This window comes from Macaca thibetana, chromosome 1, assembly GCF_024542745.1.
Source record: "Macaca thibetana thibetana isolate TM-01 chromosome 1, ASM2454274v1, whole genome shotgun sequence".
Lineage (NCBI taxonomy): Eukaryota > Metazoa > Chordata > Mammalia > Primates > Cercopithecidae > Macaca > Macaca thibetana.
In genome coordinates, this window is record NC_065578.1 from 27,567,156 (window position 1) to 27,593,214 (window position 26,059).

The 26,059-nt window shown below is 50.2% G+C and overlaps 3 protein-coding genes and 4 non-coding genes across 9 annotated transcripts in view; 2 read left to right on the plus strand and 5 right to left on the minus strand.

Moving 5' to 3' along the window:
• The window catches only part of TRNAU1AP (tRNA selenocysteine 1 associated protein 1), a 29,124-nt gene extending 19,290 nt beyond the window's left edge, over window positions 1–9,834 (plus strand). For all 3 annotated transcript variants that reach the window (XM_050795941.1, XM_050795921.1, XM_050795931.1), the window contains 3 exons: window positions 2,043–2,205; window positions 3,087–3,120; window positions 9,571–9,834. In XM_050795941.1, coding sequence (XP_050651898.1) covers window positions 2,043–2,205; window positions 3,087–3,120; window positions 9,571–9,707 — 334 coding nt within the window. In that variant the 3' untranslated portion in view covers window positions 9,708–9,834. The remainder of the gene's footprint in view (window positions 1–2,042; window positions 2,206–3,086; window positions 3,121–9,570) is intronic.
• Window positions 1–26,059, minus strand: part of LOC126958026 (dnaJ homolog subfamily C member 8) — a 614,804-nt gene that overhangs the window by 413,412 nt on the left and 175,333 nt on the right. The gene's annotated exons all lie outside the window — the stretch shown is intronic.
• LOC126945496 (small nucleolar RNA SNORD99) lies at window positions 10,775–10,846 on the minus strand. Its single transcript, XR_007722465.1, has one exon. It is a non-coding gene; the product is annotated as a small nucleolar RNA SNORD99 (small nucleolar RNA).
• Window positions 11,927–12,056, minus strand: LOC126945364 (small nucleolar RNA SNORA61). Its single transcript, XR_007722428.1, has one exon. It is a non-coding gene; the product is annotated as a small nucleolar RNA SNORA61 (small nucleolar RNA).
• Window positions 12,547–12,678, minus strand: LOC126945329 (small nucleolar RNA SNORA44). Its single transcript, XR_007722403.1, has one exon. It is a non-coding gene; the product is annotated as a small nucleolar RNA SNORA44 (small nucleolar RNA).
• On the minus strand, window positions 13,077–13,211 carry LOC126945238 (small nucleolar RNA SNORA16B/SNORA16A family). Its single transcript, XR_007722373.1, has one exon. It is a non-coding gene; the product is annotated as a small nucleolar RNA SNORA16B/SNORA16A family (small nucleolar RNA).
• RAB42 (RAB42, member RAS oncogene family) lies at window positions 18,518–21,691 on the plus strand. The gene is made up of 2 exons (XM_050796357.1): window positions 18,518–18,986; window positions 19,937–21,691. The coding sequence occupies exons 1-2, from the start codon at window positions 18,754–18,756 to the stop codon at window positions 20,358–20,360; spliced, it is 657 nt and encodes a 218-aa protein (XP_050652314.1). The 5' UTR covers window positions 18,518–18,753; the 3' UTR covers window positions 20,361–21,691.

The following is a 26,059-nucleotide window of genomic DNA, read 5'->3' on the forward strand; positions in this document are numbered from 1 at the left end:
GCTGGTCTTGACCTTCTGACCTAAGATGATTTGCCTCCCTGGGCCTCTCAAAGTGCTGGGAATACAGGCCTGAGCCACTGTGTGCAGCCAAATGGCCATGTTTTTTTTTTTTTTTTTTTTTGAGACGGAGTCTCACGCTCTTGCCCAGGCTGGAGTGCAGTGGCGCGATCTCGGCTCACTGCAAGCTCTGCCTCCCGGGTTCCCTCTCCTGCCTCAAGTAGCTGGTATTTTTAGTAGAGACGGGGTTTCAGGCCTCGAGCTCCTGACTTGTGATCCGCCCGCCTCGGCCTCCCAGCCATTACAGGCTGGCCATGTTGTTTTTTAAAGCAATGATTTAGGGGTTCTTTATGGTTTAACTGTGTTTAAGACATTGAAGATCAGGCTTAGTGACTTCCCCCAAAAATGTTATTTGTTGTAAATTACTATATAAAAACATTAAATTAGCTGTTCTTGGTGTGCTCCTGTAGTCCCAGCTGCTCTGGTGGCTGAAGTGGGAGAATTGATTGAGCCTAGGAGTTCAAGGTTACAGTGAGCTATGATCACTCCACTGCACTCCAGCCCAGGCAACAGAGTGAGACCCTGTCTCTTAAAAAACAAAATAAAAGGCCAGGTGTGGTGGCTCACGCCTGTAATCCAGCACTTTGGGAGGCTGTGGCGGGCGGATCATGAGGGCAGGAGATTGAGACCATCCTGGCTAACATGGTGAAAACCCGTCTCTACTAAAATTACAAAAAAAAATTAGCCGGGCGTGGTGGTGGGCTCCTGTAGTCCCAGCTACTCGGGAGGCTGAGGCAGGAGAATGGCGTGAACCCAGGAGGAGGAGCTTGCAGTGAACCGAGATCACTCCACTGCACTCTAGCCTGGGCGACAGAGTGACACTCCGTCTCAAAAATAAATAAATAAATAAATAATAAAAATAAAAGGAGGAGCGCCGTGGCTCATGCCTATAATCCCAGCACTTTGGGAGGCTGACTTGGGTGGATCACTTGAGGCCAGGAGTTCAAGACCACCCTGACCAACATGGTGAAATCCCATCTGTACTAAAAGTACGAAAATTAGCTGGGCCTCCCAGGATCAAGCGATTCTCCTGCCTTAGCCTTCCACATCTGTCCATCATTTCTTTTCTTTTTTTTTTTTTTGAAACAGTTTCACTTTTATTGCGTAGACTGGAGTCCAGTGGCGCAGTCTAGGCTCAGTGCAACCTCTGTCTCCCAGGTTCAAGCGATTCTCCTGCCTCAGCCTCACAAGTAGCTGGGATTACAGGCGTGCCACCACACCCAGCTAATTTTTTGTATTTTTAGTAGAGATGGGGTTTCACCATGTTGTCCAGGCTGGTCTTAAACTCCTGACCTCAGGTGATCCACCTGCCTCCACCTCCCAAAGTGTTGGGATTACAGGCGTGAGCCACCGCGCCCAGCCCTTTTTTTTTTTTAAACAGGATATCCTTTTGCCAGTTCTGACAAAGTTTGGTAAGAGAGACAAACCTATCCATTAAAACCTCCTGTATTACAAGCATGGTCCTTGGAGCCATACTCTCATATTAGCTGTGTGACTTTGGACAAATTACTTAACCTCTCTATTCCTCAGTTTCCTCATCTGTAAAATAGGAATATTGATACACTTATTGCATATGGTTGTTTTTAGGATTAAAAGTGTTCATTGGTGGCCAGGCTCCCAGCAATTTGGGAGGCTGAGGAGGACGGATCACAAGGTCAGGAGATCGAGACCAGCCTGGCTAACATGGTGAAACCCTGTCTCTACTAAAAATACAAAAAATTAGCCAGGCATGGTGGCACACACCTGTAATCCCAGCTACTCAGGAGGCTGAGGCAGGAGAATCGCTTGAACACGGGAAGCAGAGGTTGCAGTGAGCTGAGATCACGTGACTGCACTCCAGCCTGGGCGACAGAGCAAGACTGTCTCAAAAAAAAAAAAAAAAAAAAAGTTAATCAGTATGAAGCACTTAAAATAGTCTCTGGCCACATGGGCGGTGTTATGGAAATGTTTGCTTATGTTTATTTTTGTTTCTGTCTTCATTTAAGGAGCCGTGTAAAGCCAGTGGAATATAGTCAGATGTACAGTTACAGCTACAACCAGTATTATCAGCAGTACCAGAACTACTATGCTCAGTGGGGCTATGACCAGAACACAGGCAGCTACAGCTACAGTTACCCCCAGTATGGCTATACCCAGAGCACCATGCAGGTAACCATGATTGGACAAGACTGGTCCCCTTGGGTTGTGTTTCTCCACTAGAAACAGGTGATTCTCTAAGATGGGATTGGTAAGGACAGGACAGGGGCTTGGGCTTCAGAAAAATAGGGAAAGTTGAAGCAGTCCAGTTCCTCTTGTTTTTTTTTTTTTTTTTTTTTTTTTTTTTTTTTTTTTTTTTTTTTTTTTTTGAGACGGAGTCTCGCTCTGCCGCCCAGGCTGGAGTGCAGTGGCCGGATCTCAGCTCACTGCAAGCTCCGCCTCCCGGGTTCACGCCATTCTCCTGCCTCAGCCTCCCGAGTAGTTGGGACTACAGGCGCCCGCCACCGCGCCCGGCTAGTTTTTTTGTATTTTTTAGTAGAGACGGGGTTTCACCGTGTTAGCCAGGATGGTCTCGATCTCCTGACCTCGTGATCCGCCCGTCTCGGCCTCCCAAAGTGCTGGGATTACAGGCTTGAGCCACCGCGCCCGGCCTCCTCTTGTTAAAATAAGCCATTGTGGGTCGGGCACGGTGACTTACACCTGTAATCCTAGTAGCACTTTGAGAGGCCGAGGCAGGTGGATCACCTGAGGTCAGGAGTTCAAAACCAGCCTGGCCAACATGGTGAAACCCTGTCTCTACCAAAAATACAAAAATTAGCTGAGCATAGTGGCAGGCGCCCATCATCCCAGCTACTCAGGAGGCGGAGGCAGGAGAATCACTTGCCACTGGGATGCAGATGTTGCAGTCAGCCAAGATCACACCACTGCACTCCAGTCTGGGTGACAGAGCTAGACTCCACCTCAAAAAAATTAAAATAAAATAAATAAGCCATTGTGGTCCTGGACCAGGATTTTACCATCCCCCTAACCCACATCTCTGGTCTCTTTGGCAGACATATGAAGAAGTTGGAGATGATGCATTGGAAGGTAAGGGTTCATGCGTTCCTTACTCTGTCAGCCATTATCAGGTGACTGCTCTGGCTGGCACTGTGCTCTCAGGTAGAGGGAAGACAAGATAAATTCTGCTCTGGAAGAACTTACATTCTGGTTAGAGAGCCAGATGAATATGTAATTATGGTAAGATGTGTCGAGTGTTACCCAGAGGTGTGAGAGTGGATCCCAGAGAGCCTGGGACAGGCAGCTCCAGGAGAGCCCATCACCCCCTTGACATGTGGCATTCTATCCTGGTAGTATGTGGGCCTCTAACGATAATACTGTTACCTTTTTTTTTTTTTTTTTTGAGATGGAGTTTCACTCTTGTTGCCCAGACTGGAGTGCAATGGCGCGATCTCAGCCCACCGCAACCTCCGCCTCCCAGGGTCAAGCGATTCTCCTGCCTCAGCCTCCCTAGTAGCTGGGATTACAGGCATGCGCCACCATGCCTGACTAATTTTTTTGTAGTTTTAGTAGAGATGGAGTTTCTCCATGTTGGCTTGGCCGGTCTCAAACTCGACCTTAGGTGATCCGCCCACCTCAGCCTCCCAAAGTGCTGGGATTGCAGGCGTAAGCCACTGCACCTGGCCGATAATACTGTTACCTTTTATTTATTTGACTGTTTGTAAAACTCTTTTTTCTTTTATTTTTTTTTCTGTTTTTCAGTATATTTTAAATGACATATTTTCCTGATTTTTAAGTCATAGTCAGCATGGAAAATTTGGAAAATATAGTAAAGTATAATGAAATTGAAAATCTCCTCGTATCCTGCAACATAGTAATAGCCATTATTAATTTTTTCTTTCTTTATTTTTTTTTAAGGCAGAGTCTTGCTCTGTCACCCAGGCTGGAGTGCAGTGGTGCAATCTCGGCTCACTGCAACCTCCACCTCCCGGGTTCAGGTGATTCTCCTGCCTCAGCCTTCCAAGGAGCTGGGATTTCAGCCATATGCCACCATGCCCAGCTAATTTTTGTATTCTTAGTAGAGACAGGGTTTCACCATCTTGGCCAGGCTGGTCTCAAACTCTTGACTTTGTGATTTGCCTGCCTCGGCCTCCCAAAGTGCTGGGATTACAGGCGTGAGCCACTGCCCCCAGCCCATTATTAATTTTTTTTTTTTTTTTTGAGTTGGGGTCTTCCCACCGTCACCCAGGCTGGAGTGTAGTGGCGCAATCTCGGCTCACTGCAAGCTCTGCCTCCTGGGTTCACGCCATTCTCCTGCCTCAGCCTCCCAAGTAGCTGGGGCTACCGGCGCCCGCCACCACGCCCAGATAATTTTTTGTATTTTTAGTAGAGATGGGGTTTCACTGTGTTAGCCAGGATGGTCTCGAACTCCTGACCTCGTGATCTACCCGCCTCGGCCTCCCAAAGTGTTGGGATTACAGGCGTTAGCCACTGTGCCCAGCCCTATTAATTTTTTAATTAAAAATATTTAGGCCCAGGCCGGGTGCAGTGGCTCACACCTGTAATCCCAGCACTTTGGGAGGCCAAGGTGGGCAGATCAGGAGGTCAGGAGATCGAGACCATCCTATCTAACCCTAAACGTCTCTACTAAAAATAAAAAAAATTGGCCAGGCGCGGTGGCTCAAGCCTGTAATCCCAGCACTTTGGGAGGCCGAGACGGGCGGATCACAAGGTCAGGAGATCGAGACTATCCTGGCTAACACGGTGAAACCCCATCTCTACTAAAAAATACAAAAAACTAGCCGGGCAAGGTGGCGGGTGCCTGTAGTCCCAGCTACTCGGGAGGCTGAGGCAGGAGAATGGCGTAAACCCGGGAGGCAGAGCTTGTAGTGAGCTGAGATCCGGCCACTGCACTCAAGCCTAGGCGACAGAGCAAGACTCCGTCTCAAAAAAAAATTAACCAGGCATGGTGGTGGGTGCCTGTAGTCCCAGCTACTCAGGAGGCTGAGGCAGGAGAATGGCGTGAATCCGGGAGGTGGAGCTTACAGTGAGCTGAGATCGCACCACTGCACTCCAGCCTGGGTGACAGAGAGACTCCATCTCAGAAAAAAATTTAGGCCTTTTGCAGTGGCTCACACCTGTAATCCCAGCACTTTGGGAGGTCAAGGAGGGTGGATCATGAGGTCAAGAGATCGAGATCATCCTGGCCAACATGGTGAAACCCCATCTCTACTAAAAATACAAAAATTGCCAGGCACGGTGGCTCACCCCTGTACTCCCGGCACTTTGGGAAGCTGCGGCAGGCGGATCACCTAAGATCGGGAGTTCTAGACCAGCGTGGCCAACATGGTGAAATTCTGTCTGCACTAAAAGTACAAAAATTAGCCAGCCATGGTGTTGCACACCTATAATCCCAGCTCCTCGGGAGGTTGAGGCAGGAGAATTGCTTGAACCCGTGAGGTGGAAGTTGCAGTGAGTCGAGATCATACCACTGTACTCCAGCCTGGGCAACAGAGCAAGACTCCGTCTCAAAAAAAAAAAATATATATATATATACACAAAAATTAGCTGGGCGTGGAGGTGCATGCACAGCTGTAGTCCCAGCTACTCAGGAGGCTGAGGCAGGGGAATCGCTTGAACCCAGGAGGCGGAGGTTGCAGTGAGCTAAGATGGTGTCACTGCACTCCAGCCTGGTGACAGAGCAAGACTCCGTCTCTACAAAAAAAAAAAAAAAATTTATTGGGCCAAGTACAGTGGCTCATGCCTATAATTCCAGCACTTTGGGAAGCTGAAGTGGGCAAATCACCTGAAGTCAGGAGTTTGAGACCACCCTGGCTAACACCATGAAACCCAGTCTCTATTAAGAATACAAAATTAGCCAGACATGGCCAGGCAATGTGGCTCACGCCTGTAATCCCACCGTTTTGGGAGGCCAAGGTGGGCGGATCACAGGGTCAGGAGATTGTGACCATCCTGGCTAACACAGTGAAACCCCGTCTCTACTAAAAATACAAAAAATTAGCCTGGCATGATGGCGGGTGGCTATAGTCCCAGCTAGTCAGGAGGCTGAGGCAGGAGAATGGCATGAACCTGGGAGGCTGAGCTTGCATTGAGCAGAGATCGCGCCACTTCACTCCAGCCTGGGCAACAAAGTGAGACTCTCTGAAAAAAAAAAAAAAATAGCCAGGCATGGTGGCTTATGCCTGTAATTCCAGCTCCTTGGGAGGATGAGGCAGGAGACTCGCTTGAACCCGGGAGGTGGGGGTCTCGTTGAGCCACGAATGCTCCATTGCACTCCAGCCTGGGTGACAAGAGTGAAACTCTGTCTCCAAAAAAAAAAAAAATTGTTTACTGGCTAGGCACAGTGGCTAAAGCCTGTAAGGTCTTTGGAATGCCAAAGTGGGTTGGAGGATGGCTTGAGCCTAGAACTTGGAGACAAGCCTGGGCAACATAGCGAGACCCCGTCTCTTTTTTGGGGGGAGACAGAGTCTTGCTCTGTCACCCAGGCTGGAGTACAGTAGCACAGTCTCCAATCTCAGCTCACTGCAACCTCCACCTCCCAGGTTGAAGTGATTCTCCTGTCTCAGTCTCCTGAGTAGCTGGGATTACAGGCATGCACCACCACGCCTGTCTAATTTTTGTATTTTTAGTAGAGATGGGGTTTCAACATGTTGGCCAGGCTGGTCTTGAACTCCTGACCTCAGGTGATCCTCCTGCCTCACAAATTGCTTTGATTACAGGCATGAGCCACCTGCCCAGCCTAGTATTTATAATTTTTACTGAGTTTCACAGAAGAAAAAGGAAAGTAAAACTGAAAGCCAAGCATAGTGGCACACGCCTGTGGTTCCAGCTACTTGGGGGAGGCTGAGGCAGGAGGATTGCTTGAGCCCAGGAGGTTGAGGCTTCAGTGAGCTGTGACTACAGTTGTGCCCCACCATGCCTGGCTATTTTTTTCTATTTTTTTGTAGAGGCAGGGTTTCACCATGTTGCCCAGGCTGGTCTTGAACTCCTGGTTTCAAGTGATCTGCCCACCTCGGCCTTCCAAAGTGCTGGGATTATAGGCATGTGCCACCATGCCCAGCTAATTTTGTATTTTTAGTAGAGACGGAGTTTCACCATGTTGGTCAGGCTGGTCTTGAACTCCTGACCTCAAGCAATCCACCCGCCTCGGCCTCCCAAAGTGCTGGGATTACAGGCGTGAGCCACCATGCCTGGCCTATATAGCCAATGTATTTTATGCCATGCACTGCTACCTGTCAGCTATCAGGATGGATACATGCCATTCCATTTCCCATTAGACAGAAAATAATACTGAGGCAAAAACAGTTATCAGTAATAGTAGCTAATAGATATTGAGGCTTTATGTGCAAGTCACTGTTCTAAGTACTTTACATATATTAAGTCATTTAATCTTCAGAACAATCTAGAAGTAAATACCACAGTTATCCTGGTCTTGTAGACTAGAAAGCTGACATAAAGAAGTTAGTTCTTACTCAAGATCAACGTAGCTTTGGGAATCTGAGGCGGGAGGATCTCTTGAGCCCCAGAGTTCGAGACCAGCCTGGGCAACACAGTGAGACCCCATCTCTACAAAAAGTACAAAAAATGACCTGGCATGGTAGCACACACCTGTAGTCCCAGCTATTCAGGAGGCTGAGGTGGCAGGATCCCTTGAGCCCCGGGAGTTGAGAGGTTGAGACTGCAGTGAGCAGTGTTTACAAGGCTGCACATGCCTGGGCGACAGAGCAACCCTGCATCCCCCCAAAAATACAAAAACAAAAAGCTCAACATAGTTGCAAAGTGCAACATAGCAGCAGGAGGTGGAGGGGCGCTTAGAATCCCTGCAGTCCACTCTCTCCCTGGACTTTATGCTCTACCACTGCATTATTAAAGACTCCCATTGAACTTAATAACTGCCCAGTCAGGAGGGCACAGACTGGATTGTTACCCTTCTTCATCTACCCCTTGGCTTCAATAGGCTGTCTTCCAGGCTCTGTCTTCAGAGTGAGGCAGAATGTTTTATTGTTTGTGTACCCATCGACTTGAGCCACACACAAATGCCTGCCCTTGACTAACCCCTTCACTGATCTGTTCCCGGAAGCTGTTATCTGCACTGAGTGTAGTCACCAGGCGGGACATGGTCTGCCTTTTTACAGTTGCTATCTGGAGCCTCTATAAATGCTTGGAGCTTAAATCTTACAATTTTTTTTTTTGAGACGGAGTCTCACTCTTACTGCCCAGGCTGGAGTGCAATGACGTGATCTCAGCTCACTGCAACCTCCACCTCCTGGGTTCAAGCGATTCTTCTGCCTCAGCCTCCCAAGTAGCTGGGATTACAGGCATGCGCCACCATGCCCAGCTAATTTTCTATTTCTATTTTTTCTAACCCCATAAAGATGGGGTTTCTATGTTGGTCAGGCTGGTCTTGAACTTCCGACCTCAGGTGGTCCGCCCACCTTGGCCTCCCAAAGTGCTGGGATTACAGGCATGAGCCACCGTACCTGGCTTTTTTTTTTTTTTTGAGATGGAGTCTTTGCTCTGTCGCCAGGCTGGAGTGCAGTGGCGCCATCTCTGTTCACTGCAACCTCTGCCTCCCGTGTTCAAGTGATTCTCCTGCCTCAGCCTCCCGAGTAGCTGGGACTACAGGCATGCACCACCATACCTGGCTAATTTTTTGTATTTGAGTAGAGATGGGGTTTCACCATGTTGGTCAGGATGGTCTTGATCTCCTGACCTTGTGATCCGCCTGCCTCAGCCTCCCAAAGTGCTGGGATTACAGGCATGAGCCACAGTGCCCAGCTCAACCTCCTAGGTTTAAGTGATCTTCCTGCCTCAGCCTCCCTAGTAGCTGGCACTAGAGACACAGGTCACCATGCCCAGCTAATTTTTTTTTTTTGAGAGTAGTATTTTTTTGTTTTTGAGACAGCGTCTTGCTCTGTCTCCCAGGCTGGAGTGCAATGGCATGATCTCAGCTCACTGCAACCTCTGCCTCTTGGGTTCAAGCGATTCTCCTTCCTCAGCCTCCCGAGTAGCTGGGACTACAGGTGCCTGCCACCACGTCCAGCTAATTTTTATATTTTTAATAGAGACGGGGTTTCACCATGTTGGCCAGGATGGCCTCGATCTCTTGACCTTGTGATCCGCCTGCCTCGGCCTCCCAAAGTGCTGGGATTACAGGTGTGAGCCACTGTGCCTGGCCGAGATGATGATGCTCTGGACTTAATAACTTTGATCAGACCTTCAAAACCCAAATTTGAAGTGAGGAGCAGACCTCTAGAATATCTAGGATACATGATGGCTGGAGACACATGTGTAGCTTTTAATAGATGTAGGCTAACAGCTGCCATTTTTCCATCCTCTAAATACGTAATCCTATTCTCATTTTCCCCAGAACCCTGCAAGGCAGTGGTTTCACTTCCTAAAAGAAACTGGCAGGATAGGGACTTTACCATAGATCAGAGTTCTGGGAGAAGGGAACTGAACCAGATCCCTTGCAGCTGTCCCTATACTTCCCTGACCCGATCCTTGCTTTCTTTCTAGACCCCATGCCACAGCTGGATGTGACTGAGGCCAACAAAGAGTTCATGGAACAGAGTGAGGAGCTGTATGATGCTCTGATGGACTGTCACTGGCAGCCCCTGGACACAGTGTCTTCAGAGATCCCTGCCATGATGTAGCCAGGCCAAAGGACAAGCCAGGCTGCACTATGTGAGGGAGATTAGAGACTCCTTTTAAAAAAAAAAAGAAATGTGAAACCTTTTTGGAAATATGATTTGTAAGATTTTAATGACTTTCTGGAGATCATGAGTATTTCTACAACACTGCTGCATTCATTTGACCGTTTGAGTTTGAAGACCACGGGAACAACTTTTAAACAAGGTTCAAATTGCTTTCCTTCACAGGAATCCTTTGTCCAGGCAGTTATCCACTCCTGGACACAGGATAGTTTGGGGTTACCCGAAACTGGGATGAGCAGCTTGGGATGATCCACACACTAAAGCCTGGGTTATTGGCTTCTCAGTTATGTAAATCAAGGCTCTCTGGAGTATTTATAGTACCTGCTGTTCTAACTTCAGAGTCAGCTAGGTAGGGCACTGTAGCAGGGGCGGAGCACACCCCTAGGAGGTAGGATGTGGTGGGGTGATAGAGCAGGCCAGTTGGCCTAAGAATGCTCACAAGAATGGGTTTCATCTTATTTTCATCTTTTTTTGTATATTCAGTATCTGCATATACAAGGCCTGGCTGGATCACTTTAGGATCAATATGGGAGATAAGCCGCTCAGAAAGTTAAAATATGGGAGAAGGCAGCTCCTCCATGTGAACTTTGGAGAATGGGGAAGCACCCATACTTGCTGGCCCCTCTGGGGCTTATGATAAAAGCTGTATCTGATTCTAGTTTTGTGCTAGAGCAATTTTGGGGGCTTACTGCTTGAGGCAAAGCATTCATTGTAGATCACAAAAAAAATCTCCAAAGGGCTGGGCATGGTGGCTCACTTTGGGAGGTGGATTGCTTCAGCTCAGGAAGAGACCAGATTTGTAGAGACCAAAAAAATACAAACACAAATATACTTTTATCAGTCTTTATTAATCTTCAATTGATCTACACCTAGAGCATGCTGTTGTTTCTACCTAAAATGACCGGGGTCTTGCCTTTTGCTTCCCGTAGAGATTCTCCTGCAAAGGAAGTATAAGCCATTGTGTTAGAAATTCCCAGATTTCCCCCACACCCAGGCATTTTCCTAGGAGCTGGTCTCAGTCCCATATCCGCATTTCTCATCCATGGATGTCCACTCAGATTGTTTCATCCTGGACCAGTCATTCTAAATAGTGTGTGCTACATGGAACCCCTTGAAGTCCTACCAAAGAATGCATCATGAGCTCCAGCCACCACTGAACATTTGCGGCTACTAGGCCTTGTGGCCCACGGTGCCCTCTGCTGCCTTCAACTTCCAGCAATATGTGGTCTTGCAGGGTGGGCAAATCATGTTCTAAGCACCTTTGCCCTCTGGTAATGAACAGCTAACAAACAGGGCACACGAGGAAGGCCAAATGTAAATGGAAGGCCAAATGTAAATGTTACTGAAATGCCTGTAATCCCAGCACTTTGGTAGGCCAAGGCAGGCAGATCACTTGGGGTCAGGAGTTCAAGACTGCCCTGGGCAACATGGCAAAAACCCTGTCTCTACTTAAAATACAAAAATTAGCCGGGCATAGTGGTGCATGCTTATAGTCCCAGCTACTCAGGAGGCTGAGGCAGAAGAATCACTTGAACCTGGGAGACGGAGTTTGCAATAAGCCAAGATCGTGCCACTGCACTCCAGCCTGGGTGACAGAAAGACCCTGTCTTAAAAAAAAAAAAAAATTTGACACAGACCTAAGTAACCTTATAGTTCTATTAGGCTGACTACTTAGGACAGGATCCCCGAAAACTGAGCACTACCTGCAGCTACACGCTGACAGAGCTTCGGGTGGTCACTAACTTACCCAACTCCATAGGTCCATAGTCACACGACGAGTAACATGACAGCTTTTAAGAGCATGCCGGGCGCGGTGGCTCAAGCCTGTAATAAGGCTGAGACGGGCGGATGAGGAGATCGAGACCATCCTGGCTAAAAAACCCCGAAAAAAATACAAAAAACTAGCCGGGCGAGGTGGCCGGCGCCTGTGGTCCCACTGACCTTGCAGTTGAGATCCGGCCACTGCAAAGTGGGCGAGAGCAAGAAGAAAAAAAAAAAAAAAAAAAAAAAAAAAAAAAAAAAAAAAAAAAAAAAAAAAAAAAGATGCTATGACAGATCCCTCCCAAATGCTATTACTATACCAACCTCCAGAGCTTCATACACATCCTTCCCTTAGCCTATATTTCATTTTACAATTTCAGAGATCCAACCATCTCTGAACCTGTCTGAAACTAGCCCACATGCCATATACCAGATTACAACATTCAGGCCAGCTTCACTATTACTTTTCCTCCTTTTACGACCACCAAGACCGGTGTTCAGATCCGATGGGAAAGGGAACAGGAGGATTAAGCTGTGTTCCACATCAACTTTACCTTAAAGCACAGCTCCAGAAACAAGCTCACCTCCTCAGGATCACACACGGCCAGGAAACTTGGGGTAACCTGCAGAACAAAAAGCTTAGTGTGAAAGCTAAACTGGCCAAGAGTGGTGGTTCATGCCTGTAATCCCAGCACTTTGGGAGGGGAGGCCAAGGGGGCGAATCACCTGAGGTCAGGAGTTCAAGACCAATCTAGCCAACACGGTGAAACCCATCTATACTAAAAATACAAGAAAATTAGCTGGGTGTGATGGCGGGCACCTGTAATCCCAGATACTCGGAAGGCTGAGGCAGGAGAATCACTTGAACCCAGGAGGTAGAGGTTGCCGTGAGCCAAGATCGTGCCACTGCACTCCAGCCTGGGTGACAGAGCGAGACTCCACCTCAAAAAAAAAAAAAAAAAACACCCATCTACATTGGAAGTTGACACGTGGAAGGCTTCCAGCCCTGGTCCTGAAACATTATAGGAAAGCTGAGTGGCAGCTTGCAGGTATTGTACTGACCTGCGCTGTCAAAGTCTTTCCAGGTTGCTCTTGCATGCAGTTGGAGATCCCATGGCTACCACCAGCCACAGCCCTTGGAAACATGCTGTTCTGTCCCACCAGGGAGCCCCCAGTCAGTCTCCAAAAGAAACCTACCAGGTCCCCTGCATTTCATCACTGATGTGACCCCGGGAGTCCTCGATCACCAGACAGATCACCTTCTGTCATCTCAGAGTCTTCATCTGGACAGCAAAATGAGAACTGTCAAGAACAATTTTATTGGTCCCATCATTTGGTTCTCAGAACGATACAAATCTAACCAGCCTTTGGTCCGAATACTGATGCTATTAGTTAAGCTGTGTCACATCCCAGCTGGATTTTCCCAGTACGGGAATCTTATGCTGGTTAACTGTACACGCAAACCCCCAACCGTTCTGCTGGTCTGTGGAAACAGGCCCATTTTGATAAAGGTCTCTGGCTACAGCTGAAAGATAGCAAGTATAATGGAACTGTATTTTCCCAAAATGTTGCAGATCAGTTACAACAAACAGAACGGCGACCGTCAAGGAAAACTGTCACTCTGGGCTCCTTTTTGACCACAGCAGCTATGCGGAAGCAGCTGCAGCTTCGATAAGGGCCAAGGGGCAATTCAGATCCCAGGGCAGCCACCTAAAGCCTCACCTGTCCATCATTACTACCTGCTGAAGTGCGCCGGAATCTGTTGACTAAATCAGTCATCCTGTAGCCCCACTGCCCACGCTGTGCCAATATTTGGTGTGCTTTTTCTCAATCTTGATGGGATCTTTTTATCCGCCTATTACAGATAAGAGGTTTAGACCGATTAAGTTACTTGCTGAAGGTCGCTTAGTCACTTAGCGAGGCTGAAAGCAACAAGCCGGGATGCACACAAGGGTCTGAATGCCTAAAACCCGTCCTTCTGAAAAGCGTGTCCACGAGGGCGACCTCCAGAGGCCTCGCGCGCAGTCACTAGTCCCAAAATCACCTAGCTGGTAACTGTCATAGATTCAACTGGAGGCCATCCTGACACCAGCATGCGGCCTCCCCCAAATTAAGACACTTCAGGCCCAGGGCTTCATCCCCGCATCCCCCAGGAGACCGGTCCCAAAACCCCTTCCGTAAACCCAGCCGCCTGCCGGCAACACTCACCTGTCAGCCCAGAGCGCAGAGTTGCGCAGGCCGAAGCGAGAGAAGGGCGCGGCCCCAGCGGGATCCGACCCCTCTCAAGACCGAGGGTCCCTTCTGGAGCTCGGGCCCACTGGGAAGGAAGGTCCGACTCCTCCGTGCCACGTTCACCACCATATCGAGGCCTTGGGAGAAAGCCCCGGCGAGTGCGGGCTGGTAGCAGCAACTAGCGGGTTATGGCTTGCAGGGAGGTAAGAAGACCCTTAAATATGGAGAACCCGCAACAAGGTTGCGGCGGGGAAAAAGGGCGCTGCAGCTGCGTGCAAGAGCTTATATAGGCTGCCCCTCGCGGCCACGCCCGACAGTCGGCCGCGCGCGTGGCGCACAGCTGCCTGGGAATTGTAGTTTGCTCGCCCCTGCGTTGTCCGCGCGTCACCTCCCCAGCCCTACGCGCGTTTCCATCCCCAGCCCGCGAAGCGCGAAGCGCGAAGCGCGAACCGCCGGAGGCTTTCCTCCGAGCGGGAAGAAGCGCCTTCACCTTTCAGTGCTCGGCACTGGGCCCACGCAGGAAGCCGACCCGCCTTGGCCTCTGGAGTTGTCTCCGGGATATCTTTCAAAGTCTGGAAATGAACCCCGTGTGCTGGGAAAGGGCTCGGGCTCTGCTCAGAGTTCTGTGGGAGTGCGAGCGAGCAGCGCCTGAATGGGTTTCGGGGAGGGGGTCATACTCCCCGAAAGGCAATTTCTATATTCAAGGCTTGTCTCTTTCACAAATATATAATTTTACTGAGCGCGTGCTATTTAAACTGTGCCTGATTATCTGATCTAGTTTTCATAAAAACCCTGTGTATGCTCTGACAAATAAGAAAACTTGGCCGGGCGCAGTGGCTCATTCCTGTAATCCCAGCACTTTGGGAGGCCGAGGTGGGCGGATCACAAGGTCAGGAGTTTGAGACCAGCCTGGCCAACATTGTGAAACCCCGTCTCTACTAAAAATACAAAAATTAGCCGGGCGTGATCGTGCGCGCCTGTAATACCAGCTACTCAGGAGGCTGAGGCAGGAGAATCGCTTGAACTTGGGAGGCGGAGGTTGCAGTGAGCCGAGATCATGCCACTGCACTCCAGCCTGGGTGACAGAGCGAGACTCTGTCTCAAAAATATAAATAAATAAATACATAAAAATAAGGAAACTTAGGAATGGATCACACAGCTATTGCAAGCGAGGAGAGGACTGGAATTTGGAGCCCACCCCAGGCACCACACATAGTGCAATGTTTTGTGCATGGAATGAATAAGCCTCTATGAAAACTTAGTGGTGATTGCCGAGAATTAAACACCCATCCTGTGCCTAATCTATTAATTTTTATTTTATTTTTTTTATTTTTTTTTTGAGACAGAGTCTTGCTCTGTTGCCCAGGCTGGAGTGCAGTGGCGCAATCTCGGCTCACTGCAAGCTCCGACTCCCGGGTTCCCGCCATTCTCCTGCCTCAGCCTCCCGAGTAGCTGGGACTACAGGCGCCCGCCACCTCGCCCGGCTAAGTTTTTTTATTTTTTTAGTAGAGACGGGGTTTCACTGTGTTAGCCAGGATGGTCTCGATCTCCTGACCTCGTGATCCGCCCGTCTCGGCCTCCCAAAGTGCTGGGATTACAGGAGTGAGTCACCACGCTCCGCTTAATTTTTATTCTTACATACACTTTTTTCTTTGAGACAGGGTCTTGTTCTGTTGCCCAGGCTGGAGTGCAGTGGCCTGATCAAGGCTCATTGCAGCCTCGACCAACTGGGCTCAAGCAATTCTCCCACCCCAGCCTCCCAGGTAGATGGGACTACAGGTGCAGGCCAACTTTCCTTGCTTACACTTTAAAAAGTAGGTACTACTTTAGCAGGTCGTGGGTGGGCATGCCCTGTGGTCCTGGACTCCTCTCTTTCTCTAACATCAGGTGTCCAAGCCATCAGCAACTCCTGTGTGCTCTACCTTTAAAATGTATCAATAATCTGTTTCTTACCCCTTCCACTGATATTACCCTAATCCTTGACCCAGATGATAGCAATAGTCTCCTATCTCCCAGATCCTGCTGTTGCTCCCGACAGTCTGGTCTCCACTTGTCAGCCAGCCTGCTAAAAGTTTTTAATTTTTACGAAGTCTAATATGCCAGTTTTTTCTTTTGTAGTTTATGCTCTAAAAGCTTAATAATTAGGCCAGGCATGGTGGCTCACACCTGTAATTCCAGCACTTTGGGAGGCCAAGGGGGGGTGGATGACCTGAGGTCAGGAGTTCAAGTCCAGCCTAGCCAACATGATGAAAACCCGTCTCTACTAAAAATACAAAAAATAGCTGGTCATGGTGGCGGGCGCCTGTAATCCCAGCTACTTGGGAGGCTGGGGCAGGAGAATCATTTGAACCCAGGAAGCGGAGGTTCGAAGTGAGCCAAGATGGAGCCATTACACTCCAGCCTGGGCGACAAGAGCGAGACACCGTCTCAAAAAAAAAAAAAAATTAAAATTAAAATTATTAAACTTTTTGTGTTTTTTTGAGATGAAGTCTTGCTTTGTTGCCCAGGCTTGTGCAGTTTATTATGTGTCAATTATTCCTCAATAAAGCTGTCAAAAAACCAGAAGACTACAGGCGCGTGCCATCACGCCCAGCTAATTTTTATATTTTTAGTAGACACGGGGTTTCACCATGTTGGCCAGGATGGTTGTGACCTCCTGATCCACCCACCTCAGCCTCCCAAAGCGCTGGGATTACAGGCCTGAGCCACCGCGCCCGGCCCAACCCAGATCTGTTCTAATGCAAATGCAGATAACCTTAACTGCTGTGTCACGCGGCTCCTCCAGAACTACCCTGAGGTAGGTACCATGATTTGCCTGATTTAGCAGAAGAGGAAGCAGGGATTAGGGAAAGGAAATAACTTACCCCAGGTTATACAGTGAATCTGTGGCAGAGGTCAGCTGACATCTGGATTTAACTGCAGTCAGAGGCAGACACATGATCCCAGCCCACAGTAGGAGCAGGGAGAGGGAGGAAGTTCAAGAAGCCAGATGCTGACAGTGCATTGCCCACGTGGGCTGACCGGAAAGTCCTCAGGGAGAGCTGAGGTCAGACTGCATTTCCAGCTGCTTCATGCCTCTCTAGAGTCTCCTTTCTCCTTGACCTTCCCAGATCCCGCTTATCCTTGGAGACCCAGCTTCAACATCAGCTGGGATGGGCTTCTCTGACCCTTTGGCTTCCTAAGTCCAGCTCCATCATGGTGTTTGACTGAATGAATGGATGGGTGAATGAACAGCACTTATCCACTTTCATTAATTCATCTAGCTATAAATATTTACTGAGCTTATTATTATTATTGTTATTTGAGACAGAGTCTCGCTCTGTCACCCAGGCTAGAGTGCAGTGATGCGATCTTGGCCCACTGCAAGCTCCACCTCCCGGGTTCAAGCGATTCTCCTGCCTCAGCCTCCCAAGTAGATGGGATTATAGGCATGTGCCACCATGCCCGGCTAATTTCTGTATTTTTAGTAAAAACAGAGTTTCACCATGTTGGCCAGACTGGTCTTGAACCCCTGACCTGAAGTGATCCACCCGCCTTAGCCTCCAAAAGTGCTGGGATTACAGATGTGAGCCACTGCGCCTTGAGTTTCTACTTTATGCCAAGCGCTGAGTTAGGCCCTGAGGATATAATCATCACCCCTGCCCTCAAGGAGCCTGCAGCCTAGGAGAGAGACTGACATTAGAGGTGGTCAGAAATACATGTGGGCCGGACATGGTGGTTCACACATATAATCCCAGCGCTTTGGGAGATGGAGGCGGGCAGATCACTTGAAGTCAGGAGTTCAAGACCACCTTGACTAACATGGTGAAACCCTGTCTCTACTAAAAATACAAAAATTAGCTGGGCGTTGTGCCTGTAATCCCAGCTACTTGGGAGGCTGAGTTGGGAGGATAGCTTGGACCCAGGAGGTAGAGGTTGCAGTGAGCTGAGATCCTGCCACTGCACTCTAGCCTGGGCAACAGAGTGAGACTCCATCTAAAAATAAATAAATAAATAAATAAAAGACTAGAGAGACTAGAGTTGTCTGGAGCAACTGGACCTCCAGCCTCAGTGCCCTGGGTTTCCAGAATGCCAGCCTGGAAAGGGTGGAGTAAACTTTGGAGGCTCGTGTGCTGCCTCACCCTAGCCCCTCACCCAAACAAAACTCAACCAGTGTCTTAGTGCTCGTGGGACCTGCTTTGTCCCCTTTTGTGGTATCAAATGGGTGACGAAGGATGAGACAAACCTGGATGTGAGTCCCAACTCCGCTGTGTGACCTGGGACAAGCCGTGCCTCTGAGCCTCAGTCTTCTCAGCACTAAGAGAGGCACTCCCATGGCCCTATCAAAGGGTTGCTGTCCACAAAACATGAACTGACCTTTGGCCTCATACATATTAGCTGTCAAATCCACAGGCCAACTGCACTCCCTTTAGAATTGCAGTTGTCTGTGTCTGTCCTGCCTCCTCAACCAGACTGTGCCCAAGTTCCTTCTGGGGCCCTGGTGTCCAACTCAGACAGGCATTGGAGGAAGCCGTGGGTGCTGTTGAATGTTGAACCTGAACATTGAACTAGAGGCCCCAGGCCAGGGCTAATGAGGGCTCCAGGAAAGGGCTTCTGGGTGGAGAGGGAGCATCTACAAACCACTCACTTCCCGAGTGGCCTTCCCGGGTCCAGCAGAGGGGTGGGGGCCAACTAGGGAACCCACGGCGGGCGGGGTGGAGCGGGTAAGGGGGTGGGGCTGGAGATGAAGGAATGAGTGAGGACCCTCCCCACTTCATCTAGTTTAGTCCCTTTAGCCTGTGAAGTAGGGGTCATCATTAGCGCCCTTTTACAGAGGAGAGAACTGAGGCTTCGAGAGAGAGAAACTTGGCCAGGAGTTTCCTCTCGGTCCGACCACCTCGGTGCCCCGCCGGGGGCGGTGGTTGGGCGCCGGGAGCAGGGGGCGGTGCGCGGCAGGGGCGGGGGCGGGGCGCGGACAAAACAGCCGCGGGGCGGCGGGGCGGCGGACGCGGCCATGGAGGGCGAGGGCTGCCGCTACCAATTTCGGGTTGCGCTGCTGGGGGACGCGGCGGTGGGCAAGACCTCGTTGCTGAGGAGTTACGTGACGGGCGCGCCTGGCGCCCCGGAGCCCGAGCCCGAGCCTGAGCCCACTGTAGGCGCCGAGTGCTACCGCCGCGCGCTGCAGCTGCGGGCCGGGCCGCGGGTCAAGCTGCAGCTCTGGGACACCGCGGGCCACGAGCGCTTCAGGTGCGGGTAGCCAGGGCGCGGGAGGGACTCCTGGTGGGGGACTTGGTGCCAGTGCGCTCGTCCACGGCAACCCCCGTAGAGGCCAACTTAGAGGTCAAGCGGAGGGCGAGGTCCCTGCCCTGGGTCCCGTCTGGTCCCCTGGGTCCAGACCCTCCCCTGCTCGGAGTCATTTTCCCCACGAACACCGCGGGGTGGGCCGAGTCCCAGAGCCCAGGAACATCCCTGGTTTTGAGCTCTGGACTCTGGAGAGATGAGTGATACTGGCCCCGGGCGCTGAGAGCTCAGAACAGAGCAGGAAGTGTCGAGGAGATGTGGAAGGGAGAGAAGTTTGTGTTGACCTTGAAGGATCGGCAGGAGTTTGCCAGAAAGAGAACGGAGAAACGAAAACCTAGGTCATGGCAGCACCAGGCCTCCTCCAGGAATGAGGGATTCGAGTTACGCTTGCACCCTAACTGGGAAGCACCCGGACTTTTACGTATTTATTTTTTTGAGATGGAGTCTCGCTCTGTCGCCCAGGCTGGAGTGCAGTGGCGCGATCTCGGCTCTCTGCAAGCTCCGCCTCCCGGGTTCACGCCATTCTCCTGCCTCAGCCTCCCAAGTAGCTAGAACTACAGGTGCCCTCCACCACGCCCGGCGAATTTTTTTGTAGTTTAGTATTACTAGAGACAGGGTTTCACCGTGTTAGCCAGGATGGTCTCGATTTCCTGACCTCATGATCCACCCACCTCCGCCTCCCAAAGTGCTGGAATTACTGGTATGAGCCACCGCGCCCGGCCAACTCCCAGACTGTTAGGGGAGACACAGACACCGAGGCAGAGAACCACAGGGCCGCGTGAAGTGAGCCCTGCTGGGGTGTGAAGCATTCTGTGGATCCCAGGGGGAGGAGGTCCTGCCTCTGGGGGTGTCATGAAGGCATCAGTCTCTCCCAGCTTACCTCTCTGCCTCCCCAGGTGCATCACCAGGTCCTTTTACCGGAACGTGGTGGGTGTCCTGCTGGTCTTTGATGTGACAAACAGGAAGTCCTTTGAACACATCCAAGACTGGCACCAGGAGGTCATGGCCACTCAGGGCCCAGACAAGGTCATCTTCCTGCTGGTTGGCCACAAGAGTGACCTGCAGAGCACCCGTTGTGTCTCAGCCCAGGAGGCCGAGGAGCTGGCTGCCTCCCTGGGCATGGCCTTCGTGGAGACCTCGGTTAAAAACAACTGCAATGTGGACCTGGCCTTTGACATTCTCGCTGATGCTATCCAGCAGGCCCTGCAGCAGGGGGACATCAAGCTAGAAGAGGGCTGCGGGGGTGTCCGGCTCATCCACAAGACCCAAATCCCCAGGTCCCCCAGCAGGAAGCAGCACCCAGGCCCGTGCCAGTGTTAACTCTAGGAAAGAAAGGGTTAAAGCAGTCCCAGACTCAGCTCACCTGGTGGGATGGGGAGTGTTAGTATCTCTCTGGAGGACAAATGACAGAGGATTCATATAAACAGTATCCTGACACAGTCATGCTTCCTGGATTTTGGAGTCAAGGCTTTCTACAGAAAAGAAAGGTCTGATGGCCGGGCGCGGTGGCTCACGCCTGTAATCTTAGCATTTTCGGAGGCCAAGGATGGCGGATCACCTGAGGTCAGGAGTTCAAGACCAGCCTGGCCAATATGGTGAAACCCCGTCTCTATTAAAAATACAAAAATTAGCCAGGCGTGGTGGCACATGCCTGTAATCCCAGCTACTCAGGAGGCTAAGGCAGGAGAATTGCTTGAACCCAGGAGGCAGAGATTGCAGTGAGCCAAGACTGTGCCACTGCACTCCAGCCTGGGCGACAGAGTGAGACTCTGTTTCAAAAAAAAAAGAGAGAGAGACAGGAAAAGAAAGGCCTGAGAGACCAGATGTGTAACTTCCTGTCTTTGAACCTCAGTGTCCTTATCTGTCGATGGGGCTCATAAAAGATCCCACCTTGCAAGGAGGTGGTGACCATGAATGAGATAGTGGACAGGATGTGCTCACCCAGAGCCTGCCATGCTATGAATTGAATGACGAAAGCTCTCATTCCCACTCCCGTCTTTCTTGGCTGTGATGTGGCCACTCTGGCAGCATTCCTGGGCTCAGACACTGAGAAGCCAGCATCAGGAAGCTGCTGTATGGGCTAAGGCAGGTGTGGGGAATTCCAGGGGGAGCTTGGCTTGGAGGCTCCTTATGTCCTCAGGCTAAAATGATTCTGGGCATGGGATTAATATGTGACATCAAATCCAGGGTTGCTAGCCAATGCCCCCACCGTAGGCCCAGGGGCTGAAAATGGATGTTAGAGGCTGGGATGAACATGAATGTGTAGCAACTATGTTGGGCACACAGTGGCCACTGTGATGAGCCACCAAGATCCCCCTTCCTGGCTGGGGAACCCATCAACCCTCTCCCCAGTGCTGGAGTGCCACTGGATGATGGACTTCAGCTTGCCCCACTCTCTGGGAAAGGCCCTCCCTTCAGGGCAGCCCGTATCCAATGTCCATCTACTGGGGGGCCTTAAAGGCCTTTCCCTCTTGTCCCAGCTCTGGACAACTCTGAAAGTCAAACCTAACTTTATCAGTCTCTGTAGGCTTCATTGAGGACAATATTGTGACATCATAGCCAAGTTAACCCCATGCCCAATCCTGCTTCCTTTTCTTCCCCAAAACAGGTATCCATCTCAAGAATATCCCCTAATAAACATCTGCACACTCGTCTCCATCTCAGAATCTGCCTCCTGATAACCTGACCTACAACGGGAACTGCTAGGCAGGGAATGTCCTGGGAGCAATTAGGGAAGGCTTCACGGAAGAGACGCTGTTTATGTTAGGCCAAATCTCAGCAGATGTAGGGCTTAGTGGGTATCATTGTGCTGTAGCAAAAAGCACAGCCACTTTGTTGGGTGCAGTGGCTCATGCCTGTAATCCCAGCACTTTGGGAGGCCTAGGCAGGCAGTTCACTTGAGGTCGGGAGTTCAAACCTCCTTGAGCCTCGGTTTCCTCCTTAGTCAGTAACATGGGACTGATAATCCCTCCTTCCTATGGTTCTTAGAAGGTTTTCAATCACAGTGAATTTCTTAGCTTCCTCCCCATGGAGACGGGGCTGAGGGGTCTTCCTGTGCACTTGGTCCTGCCTTTTTTTTTTTTAACCCATAAAAATTCACCTGTTTTATTTTGTGGGGGGTGGGGAATATCCATTACCTCAGACATTTATATTTTATTTGTATTACAAACAATCCAGTTATACTTTTTTATTTCTAAATGTACAATAAATTACTGTTGACTATAGTCACCCTGTTGTGCTATCAAATGTTAGATCTTATTCATTCTATTTAACTACATTTTTGGCTTGACGCGGTGGCTCACGCCTGTAATCCCAGCACTCTGAGAGCCGAGGTGGGCGGATCACCTGAGGTCAGGAGTTCGAGACCAGCCTGGCCAACATGGTGAAACCCCGTCTCTACTAAAAACACAAAAATTAGCTGGATGTGGTGGCATATGCCTGTAATCCCAGCTACCCCAGAGTCTGAGGCAGGAGAATCACTGGAACCTGGGAGGCAGAGGCTGCAGTGAGCTGAGACCGCGCCACCACACTCCAGCCTGGGCGATAGAGCGAGACTCCATCTCAAAAAATGAATAAATAAAAATAAAATTAAAATATGTTTTTGTACCCATTAGCCATACCCACTTTCCCCTACCACTACCCTTGCCAGCCTCTGGTCACCATCATTCTACTCTATCTCCATGAGTTCAATTGTTTTAATTTTTAGCTCCCACAAGTAAGTGAGAATGTGAGAAATTTGTCTTTCTGTGCCTGGCTTTTTTCATTTACAATTCCAGTTCCATCCACGTTGTTGCAAATGATCTGCCTCTTCTTTTTAAAACATCCTTATTCATCCTTGTGACGTGGTGAGGTTGGCACAGTCATCCCCATTTCACAGATAAGAAAGCTGGGGCCAGGAGGGGAAAATGATTTGCTTTAGGGCGTCTTTTCATTCCTTCATCAGTGTTTTTTTTCTTTTTTTTAAAGATACAGGGTCTTGCTCTGTTGCCCAGGCTGGAGTGCGTGCAGTGGTGCAATCATACCTCACTGCAATGTTGACCTCCTGGGCTCAAGTGATCCTCCCACCTCAGCTTCCCAAGTAGCTGGGACTACAGGTGCGCTTCACCAAGCTAACTTTTAAATTGTTTGCAGAGACAGGGTGTCACTATGTTGCCAAGGCTGGTCTCACACTCCTGGCCTCAATCAATCCTCCTGCCTCAGCCTCCCAAAATGCTGGGATTACAGGTGTGAGCCACTGCACCTGGTCTCCTTCATCATTTTTTTTTTTTTTTTTTTTTTTGAGACAGAGTCTCGCTGTGTCACCCAGGCTGCAGTACAGTGGGGCGATTTCAGCTCACTGCAACCTCTGCCTCCCAGATTCAAACGATTCTCCTGCCTCAGCCTCCCAAGAAGGTGGGACTACAGGTACGTGCCACCACACCAGACTAATTTTTGTATTTTCAGTAGAGACAGGGTTTCACCATGTTGGCCAGGCTGGTCTCAAACTCCTGACCTGAGGTACTCTGCCCGCCTCAGCCTCCCAAAGTGCTGGGATTACAGGCATGAGCCATCGCGCCCGGCTGCTTCATCAGTTTTCTTTTCTTTCTGTTTTTTTTTGAGACGGAGTTTTGCTCTTGTTGCCCAGGCTGGAGTGCAATGGTGCGATCTCTGCTCACCGCAACCTCCGCCTCCTGGGTTCAAGCGATCCTTCTGCCTCAGCCTCCCCAGTAGCTGGGATTATAGGCATGCACCACCATGCCCGGCTAATTTTGTATTTTTAGTAGAGACGGGGTTTCTCCATGTTGGTCAGGCTGGTCTTGAACTCCCGACCTCAGGTTATCCACCTGCCTTGGCCTCCCAAAGTGCTGGGATTAGAGGCGTGAGCCACCGTGCCTGGTCTATTGGAGGCTTATTTTTTTTTATTTTTTTTTATTTTTTTTGAGGCGGAGTCTTGCTCTGTGGCCCAGGCTGGGGTGCAGTGGCTGGATCTCAGCTCACTGCAAGCTCCGCCTCCCGGGTTTACGCCATTCTCCTGCCTCAGCCTCCCGAGTAGTTGGGACTACAGGCACCCGCCACCTCGCCCGGCTAGTTTTTTGTATTTTTTAGTAAGGACGGGGTTTCACTGTGTTAGCCAGGATGGTCTCGATCTCTTGACCTCGTGATCCGCCCGTCTCGGCCTCCCAAAGTGCTGGGATTACAGGCTTGAGCCACTGCGCCCAGCCGAGGCTTATTATTAAACCCACAGCAACGCTGTAAGGTTGGGCTGATCTTGTCCATTTCATAGACCTCAGCTCCAAGACAGAGAAACTCATGTGGCTAAACTGGTGAATCCAGGCCAGCTCCAATAATCTTGTCCGCCGCCTCAGGCCAGCCCCGGGGTGGGTCCTTTCTCAAACTTCAGCGCTCCAGTCCTGCCCTCACCATCCCCCTCAGTGTGGCAAAATCTCAGAGGCTGTAAGTGGCTTTGATGGGTGTGTGCCTGCACAAGCAGAGCGAGCCCAACCTACAGGAAAGCCTGTGCCCAGGCTACAGGAAAGGCAGAGGACACCAGTGTACATTGTGCCACTCCTTTTGAGTCTCAGACCTCCAAGGTCTTCTGTAATTCAGCATCCACTTCGACCCAGAGGGATCTTTTTAAAGGACAGTTTTGGCCTGGCCGCCTCCCTTCTCGAATCCTCCTATGGCCCCACACCTACAGCATAAAATCCAAATCCTTTCGCTCTAGTCTAAGCCTTTCATCACCTGGAGCCAGCTGCATCATCACTAACCATTGGCCCAGGCGGCCAAATTCTGAACCAGTTGCGGCTGTGGACTTCGCATATGCTGTTTTCTGTGCCAGGAAAGTCCCAGCTCTCTCTCCCTGTGTTATCTGATCTGCCTGCAACACTCAGGTAGACATCACCTCCTTTTTTTTTTTTTTTTTTGAGACGGAGTCTCGCTCTGTCGCCCAGGCTGGGGTGCAGTGGCTGGATCTCGTGACCTCGTGATCCGCCCGTCTCGGCCTCCCAAAGTGCTGGGATTACAGGCTTGAGCCACCGCGCCCAGCCGACATCACCTCCTTTTAACCACATTATCCCAGCTGCCAAAAATAGGGCAGACTTTGCTGTCAAACCTGGTTTGAATCTCAGTTCCACTAACAGTGGGACCCTGACCGACTCACTTCATCTTTCTAAGCCTCAGTGGCTTAAAAATGGGGATAATGAGGCCGGGTCTCATTAAAAAAATACAAAAAAATTTTGTATTTTTGTCTCTACTAAAAAAATACAAAAAAACTAGCCGGGCGAGGTGGCGGGCGCCTGTAGTCCCAGCTACTTGGGAGGCTGAGGCAGGAGAATGGCGTAAACCCGGGAGGCGGAGCTTGCAGTGAGCTGAGATCCGGCCACTGTACTCCAGCCCCGGCGACAGAGCAAGACTCCGTCTCAAAAAAAAAAAAAAAAAAAAAAAAAATGGGGATAATGGGCCAGGCGCGGTGGCTCACACCTGCAATACCAGCACTTTGGGAGGCCAAGGTGGGTCGAACACGAGGTCAAGAGATCGAGACCATACTGGCTAACATGGTGAAGCCCCGTTTCTACCAAAAAATACAAAAATTTAGCCAGGTGTGGTGGCACACGCCTGTGGTGCCACCTCAACCCTGAGGGCCAAAGAGAGAACTTATCCACCAGGAAGGGAGGGGTCAAGAGAAGGGGCCTTGGAAGCCATTTAGAAGGATGGACACTGGACTAATGGTACAGGTCTGAGTCCTGGCCTGCCTAGTGACCTTGGACAGGTCACACGACCTCTCCAGATCTCAGCGTTCTTATCTGTAAAATACGGGCCACATTGGATGGCCTCTGAAGGCCCTTTCTTTTGTAGCTCCAGGTAATTGTAAGACCCTATTTTTTTTTTTTTTTTTTTTGAGACGGAGTCTCGCTCTGTCGCCCAGGCTGGGGTGCAGTGGCTGGATCTCAGTGCACTGCAAGCTCTGCCTCCCGGGTTTATGCCATTCTCCTTTTTTTGAGACGGAGTCTCCCTCTGTCACCCAGGCTGGAGTGCAGTGT

Excerpts from the sequence above, each read along its gene's own strand:
- RAB42 (XM_050796357.1), top strand. The coding sequence starts at position 18,754 with ATGGAGGGCGAGGGCTGCCGCTACCAATTTCGGGTTGCGCTGCTGGGG. Across the intron at positions 18,987-19,936 it reads GCGGGCCACGAGCGCTTCAG|GTGCATCACCAGGTCCTTTT; the intron begins GTGCGGGTAGCC and ends CTGCCTCCCCAG.